Source organism: Coregonus lavaretus (assembly GCF_964263955.1).
Source record: "Coregonus lavaretus genome assembly, chromosome: 3".
In the NCBI taxonomy this organism is placed as follows: Eukaryota; Metazoa; Chordata; class Actinopteri; order Salmoniformes; family Salmonidae; genus Coregonus; species Coregonus lavaretus.
The window spans coordinates 12,801,893-12,809,392 of record NC_139990.1 but is presented as its reverse complement, the minus strand read 5'-3'; the positions used below and the strand labels follow the sequence as shown (position 1 = coordinate 12,809,392).

The window sequence follows — 7,500 nt, the reverse complement described above, 5'->3', positions numbered from 1 at the left end:
CTCCCTCTCTCCTCCTATCGCTTCATATCTTTGCCCTCACATCTCCCTCACCTCAGAGCTAAAAGGCATGGATGATATATACACACTGAACTTTGGGGGTGGTTCATTTTCAACCTTTCGATATAGGCATATTATTGAGTGTCTTGGCTCAGGGGTAGAGTTCACATTCGGGGTTAAAAGTTTATCATCTCACAAATTGCAATTTAATACAATAGAATGATAGCCTACAGCAACATTTCAGAGCTAATTTATTGTATAGGCTAATCACCATACCGCTTTTATAATCCTTAGTTAGCTCTCTGTAAATATGACTAGAGGATTCTTTGTTATATTATGGCTCCATTCATTGTGCTCAAGAAAGTAAACTTTACAGGAAGAGCCAGATGTCATTATTTATCATCTTAAATCTAATTTATTTATGAAGCAGAAAAAGAATGGAATTCTCGGTTGAATTCGTTTTGAATTATTTAGACTGAAATGGTTAATTCCATACAAGGCCTCGGAAGATCTCGGCTCTGTTCTGTTTAATACTTTATCATCTTTCCTAAACCGAAAACAGAGGAGAAAAGAAGAGAGAGGGAACAGTAGTTCATCCATCCTGGACCATACCTTATAATTGTTCTTCAACTCTTATTTAGGAAGTGTTTATGGAACATTTTAGGAAGCCTAAAATTCGTGAAGTTATGTTGAATAATTTATTGTTTTTGACAACTTAAGGTTTTGGGGATATTGTAGGATTTGAGTTGAAGAGAGGGTGTGAAAGCTATTTCAGTAGGCCTGTAATGTTATACCTCCTTGATGCAACAACTTTAATTAAGCATCTTATAAAGTGATAGTCATATGATGGGTGTGGTAATTCAAAGACAATCAAAATAAGTCCATGATGTAGGCCCTTACTGAATATATATATTTTAAAGATGTTTACCAGATCGGATTTTAACTGATTTGTATCAATATTATTCATCCATTCGATCCCTCTCATGCCAGTTATTATTCTAAGAAAACCTCAAACTGTTGAAAAGTCTCACTCAACCCTCGGGTTGAATGGCATCATGTCATGGATCTCTTAAAATGTTAGACCTAGGCTACTCCTATCCCTTCAGCGGGCAAATCAGAAGATATTGCATGAAGTCAGTGGAGATAAAGCTATTAGATTAATGGTGTATATTCTATAATGGAGTATATTTTATCATGACCCGTTTAGCGAGCGGTGGATGCGCAGCTCATGGTCCCAGGTTGATGCAGTCAAAAGCCGGCTAATGAAAAGAGACGCATCGCTGATTGCTGCTATATCTGGGCCCGCGGTGGAAGTGGTATCGATTTAACAATTTAGTAGCCCTGTCCTCTGTGTTGGCATTAGTCACGGCTCAACGATGCCCAGCTTGCCCCCTTTTACACACACACACACACACACACACACACACACACACACACACACACACACACACACACACACACACACAACTGAGGGAAAAATAGCTCACACGCTCTCTCGCACTCCAAGATGCATTAATTGAGGAACTATATGTGCAAAATATTCAGTCTTGGAGGAAATTGAAAGTTCAATACAAAATATAAAATAAACCTATAAATATAATAGGTAATAATATGTTTATTTTTATCATTATTATATATATATATATATTTTTAATGTCGTAGGCTATGATATATTCCCATGTGATTTAGTAGATGTAGGTTTACGCGGCACAATTTCAGCACCATGGAGAGCGAAAACAAGGCACCCATAAAAGGTCTTCCTTTCGATTTTGTAAGATAGTTCCGTTTGCAAAACGTAGGCTATAGGCCGCTCAACAACGCACCCGTTTCAGCACCATGGAGAGCGAACGCAATGAGAAATCAGACTCAACAGAGAACATGATTCTGCAAAAAAACAATTGTTTATTTCCGTGAATCAACAACTGCAATTGGACTTTAGTGCAAGAAGTGTGAAATGTGTCTTTCAGATGTGATCATAAGCAAAACATACTGTATATTATGCTCTACTTGGTTTAAGAGGAAACATTGTGCTGTCATGCTTCATGTTATTATAACAGGTCTGGAAAAGGTGATACTCTGTGTCCCCACTTCCCATTTCATAAAACAACATGTTTTAGTGATTAAACAATCCAGCACTTTCTAATCTGTTGAATGTGGGGGAGAATGGGTAGGCTACTCCTTTTCTTTTCTTAGTGTCCCAAGGGATTGAAGCCCTCTTTTTTCCACTCATTTGAAAATGCATTTAAAATGAAAGTAGTCCGAATTTGATATTTATGCAACACATCATTGTTTTTTAATGTTTGTCATTATAACGTAATTATACTGACGTTGATGTACGTTGATGTATTGACATTTTTCTCAAACAAAAAAAGGCATGGAAGCATGTAGTATCATAAGGAGTTCAGATAGCCTTCTGCTCATGTTGAGTTAATTCAAATGGTGAGAGGATAGCAGTCTCTGAATGTCTCTCTAAGGAAGTTTATACATGCTGCAAAGACGAGGTAACATGTTCAACAGAGTTCTGCCTTCCATCGCCTATCCATTTAACCCAATCCACACCCTGTCCACGGCTGACTTGGACAACACAGGTTTAAAGGAACTCTGTCTGAACAGTGGGTTGTGGAAGACCCCGTCCACCCAATCTCTGAGGGTAGCCACCGGCGAGTCCTGCTGCTCAGCCGCCCTCACCTTCAGGTGGGGTACTTCAGTCGGATACCCCCCTGGGGAGAGGGACTCGCTTGGGGTGGCTGTGTGCATGCATGGAGGGAACTCCGGTTGGATTGTAGCAGTTTGTGCGATGGACCAGATTTTAGGTTTACTGCTCTCTGTACTTCGCAGGTCCCGTTGAGTGTAGAATGAGTTGGTTGTTCGGTCATGGTCTGGTGTGTGTTTGAGGCAATCTGCTGACAGTGGCAATCGCTGGTTCCCATGTTGGGGTGTGTCTGGGGTATGTGTGAGTGGGCTGTTGGAAGGGTCTTTGGGGTGGTGCCGTTGGTCCGGTGGTGTGTGTACTGGGGTGTCCTTGGTGTGAAACTGGTGTTTAGGGTCGCAGTCAGAACCATCTGACTCTAGCAGATCAAAGTCCTCAAGGTCACTCTGTTGTAGGTCCATACACCTCCCCATTACAGAATCTACAACCAAAATATACATAGATGTTTTAACAATCTCAAACTTGACAGCACGGATAGAAAGCAACTTCCATCTAAATGAATGGGAAGCCATTTTAGCAGCCAGGTCACCCGTGATACAAGTCAGTATTCGACGTCCATCCATGTCTGAGGACGTCGGGAGATGACGTGGAAACCGGCCACTAGGGGAAACAGTAAGCATCTGCCTCTGATTCCAAAGGTTGCATGTTTTAATCCAGCGATAGATAAGTTGATTTAGATATTTTTGTTTTAAGCCTATCCCAAACCTTAACCCTTACCTTAACCATTCAGAGTTAATGCCTAACCTTAAGAATTTGGAGTTAATGTCTGAACTTAACCCTGAACTTAACCCTAACCTTAAAAATTCAGAGTTCATGCCTAAACTTAATTCAAATCCAAATTTGAAGTTTGAGGAACATGGATGAACATCTAATTCTGACGTGACTGTGAGAGCGGGTAGCATTTTAATGGGTTTGTCTAGTTAATGATATAAATCTATGGTACGCATGCACTCACCATCAACATCTATCTCGCGTTTTATTGGCTCCTCCTCTTGCGATCCCTCCACACCATCACTGTCATCATCACAGCCCCTCTCATCAGAGCTTTTATTGGCTCGTGGTGACCATGTGACTTTGTTCTCCTTCTTCAACCGCCGCCGTGCGTTGGCAAACCACGTGGACACCTGAATGAACAAACACATTAATAAATCATTACATATTTGATCAATTCCCAAGCCTACTGTTGTGGCCTTGAGCAAGGCACTTAATCCCTAAAATTGCTCCAGGGGCATCGTATGTGTGTGTATTTGGGGTCTTTTGGAGTGTTTAGGATAAAGCAGAAGACACATTTCTGTGGGATGTAATCTTCTTCTGTGATTAACCAGTGCCTAGTGCTCCTCGATCATACATGTACTGTAACACATGATAAGTTCAGTAGAGCTCCAACTAACATATTCGTCCGCAAACACTGAGCCAGTTGTTACCTGTGTGAGTGTCATCTTGGTGATGATGGCGAGCATGATCTTTTCTCCCTTGGTTGGGTACGGGTTCTTCTGGTGCTCCTGCAGCCAGGCCTTCAGAGTGCTGGTGGTCTCCCTGGTAGCGTTCTTCCTTCGGGCCGCGGCACTGTCCACTGATGACCCATACCTGGGAGAAGGGAGGTGAGGGGAGTGGTGTCAGAATAGCGGTGAATTTGACAGAGAAACTCTTCCAAATATTGCATTTTTCACATTATGTTTAATGGATCTAAAATGTGCTGGAGCTTCGTTTTCAAATATTGTATTTTTTTCCTCCTTGTACTTGGTGTTTGACATATTATATGTGCAAGAGATATGTGTGTGTAAATGGAACTATGTTATGCATCAATTATGCATGCCTTATCCCTATTTCTCACATTCTGATAATATTTTTATGTTTTCTAACAGAATTACAAGTTATTTAGAAACAGATAACATGTTTAGTAGGCATACCCATATCGGTCATATGGATACTGCCCAAATGCGTAATCATACGGATAGTACGCAGGGGTTTGAGAGGCCCCCACATGTGCAGACGCTCCATCTTTGGACTCCAAGGTTCCCTGCAAATATGAAATCAAAATATTTTCATTGACATAACTTGACAAAACCTTTCAAAAACGGAGTCAATTATTTTTTGTTTATTCTACGTTGCACACCACAGATATGGATCAGTCCAGTGCGCACGAATTGGGCAAAGGGTTTTCCTTTTTATTTTAGCTGACATAACCAATTAAGTGAAAAAATAAGAAAGAAAGAAAAAATAGAAGGAAAGTCAATATAGAAAAGCCTACCTACCCTGGCATATAGAGCTGTTGCGTCGCCTCCGCAGGTGCCATAGTACCCCTGGCTCTTTCCATAGCCAGCTCCGTACACACCCAGACCTATAGCCGGGGTTGGTAGCTCCTGGCCTGGGGAGCCGAGCAGCCTGCTCTCGTACACTGGGCACCGAAGAGGCTGGGGAGAGGGATGCGTCACACCTGAGTCCAGGAGAGACCTTCCGCCAGGCTCGAAGCAGTTGGCCAAAGAGCTCGTGCTCATGAGGAACTGGCCCGAAAACAAGAAAACATTCTTCAGGAAAAATATAGCCAAAACGAAAAATGCTATCAATAAATTACAGTTATTTTGTAAAACAAACAAAAAAGTAGGCTATCTGATGTATGTGCAAAACCAGAGACACTAGCCTATAAAGTACAGAAACAAACAATGTTTTCTTTCACCACAATTTATTTCAAGTTTCTTCTAACTTAGTAAAAGACGCCTTACCTGGTGTGTAGGTGAGTAGGGATATCCTAGCTGCGGGTAAGCCATGATATCAAACATCAGTGAATGTCGTCAAACTTTAAAGGATCAAGCACGAGCACAATGTCCAACTGTCACTCATCCATGCGTCAGGATCAAGTAGCCCGTAGACGCTGATCTAAGATCAGTTCTGCGATTCCCCTCCGAAGATTGAATCTGGGGAAGTTACGCTTGTGCTAGATCTGTGCGTAGAGGTAACTTTGACTAAATCAAACCAACACTAAGACACACTGCTTTCCACGGCGGGTAAAGTGCCGGCACCCAAGATTTGGTTTGTAATGAACAGTCTGCTTCAGCTATTCTTCGGCTCTTCTATTGAGATATTAGAGAAACATCAGCTATAGAGCAATTCTCCCTTGGGATGTTTTTTTTTGGGATGGCTCAGGTGTCCAAGTCGGTTGACGGTTGGTGACGCGCTGAATTAATGAATATGTTTACCGTCCAGTCAGTCTGGTGAAACACATTATTTGCAGTACAAAGAGGCAGTGATGTTGTGATCTATGATCCACAAACCAACCATGCCACTCCTGATGCGCTCTCTGCTTTTAACGCGCCTGTCTCTCTGACGTCACATGGACTCTCGCGTGCACAACTACGGGTCATCTCCTTCAGAAACGCATATTTAGTTCAGGACCTTCGATTTAGCCCCGTTTCGTGGAGAAATACAAATGTGTAAAATAATACAAAATATATTCAATAAATTAAAAGCGGTCAAAAAGCATCACTGAGTTAGAAAAGCATGCTTTCATTGTGGAAAAAAACGACGGTATAGACCTAAATTCCTCCTAATTATCTTGCAGAGTAAACGTATCAAAGTCTGCTTTCATTGAACTACAAGACGAGAAAGAATATACAACTATATAACTCGGGGCAGTTTCTCCAAACTGTCTAAAACCATAGACTCCTTCCCGTTATTGACGGTGTCTGTGAATGACAGACCTGCTCGCTTAAAGATTTTTGTTTCCACACGAGCGCACACACCGCCCCGGGATCCCGGTAAATATAATGAGGATGTGTTCAATTCGCTCCCTCCCTCCCTCCCTCCCTCCCTCCGACACACACACACACACAGAGGGGGAACAAGGAATGATGTGAAAGCTCTATCGCGGATGATTGATGACTATGAGATGATATTAGCATAATAGCTTTTTATTCCTGTAGTTTAGATAACATGTCACCTCAATGAAATTACCTCCTGACTCCTGATCAAGCTGTTATAGTGGAGAGGGAACGAATTAATCAAACAATAAGCACTTCTCTTATCTTGAGAGGGCATCATTTCCAACTCAGTGGTTGTGATAATGATAAATTCAAAGTTGCCCTGGAAGAGGAAATGCTATTCATATTGTGATTTAGCTTTATTATACATTATTGTTTACCTGGTTTTTAATTACTAAAGGTCAAATTGTAATTATAACCTAATAAGGTGTGTGTGTGTGTGTGTGTGTGTGTGTGTGTGTGTGTGTGTGTGTGTGTGTGTGTGTGTGTGTGTGTGTGTGTAAGAATCCCCCTGTCAGAGTAATTCTTAACAGATCAATGTCATCTCTCCCCAGAGACTATCCAAACACATCATCCTTGATAAAAAACACTTGACTTGAGATATTACTGATATAACAATACTGTAACTGTATCTGTCATCACTAATCTAAAGCATTAATGATGATGGGTACCTCATCTCTCTCTCCCCCTCTCTTGCTCTCTCAACTCTCTCTCTCTTCCTCTCTCCCCCCTCTCTCATCTCTCTCCTGCTTTCTCCCTCCTCTCTCATCCTCTCCCCCTCTACCGTAGCAGCTAAAAGGGTAAGCATGTTTCTGTTCACTTATTCTGCATCATTGATGAGAAGGGTCAGTGGATTTATACCGTATGCTTAGTTCACTGACTCATTCCCCTCTTTAGGGCCCTTATTAGGGGTATGAGAACACCTTCTGATAGCCTGGCTAATGTGGAAGTATAGTAGGGAAGCGTTCTGTTTAGGACATTACAGTGTGTGTACAGTATGGTAGATGGTGGGTTAGTTATAGTTTACAACGGTAT

General features: G+C 41.7%; 1 protein-coding gene across 1 annotated transcript; it reads right to left on the bottom strand.

Moving 5' to 3' along the window:
• Positions 1–2,532: 2,532 nt before the first annotated feature.
• Positions 2,533–5,487, bottom strand: LOC311108750 (iroquois-class homeodomain protein irx-4-like; the record flags this gene model as incomplete). The annotated part of the gene is made up of 6 exons (XM_084151487.1): positions 2,533–3,128; positions 3,663–3,831; positions 4,132–4,294; positions 4,618–4,727; positions 4,963–5,211; positions 5,431–5,487. The coding sequence occupies 6 exons, from the start codon at positions 5,485–5,487 to the stop codon at positions 2,533–2,535; spliced, it is 1,344 nt and encodes a 447-aa protein (XP_084007613.1).
• Between the last annotated feature and the right edge of the window lie 2,013 nt (positions 5,488–7,500).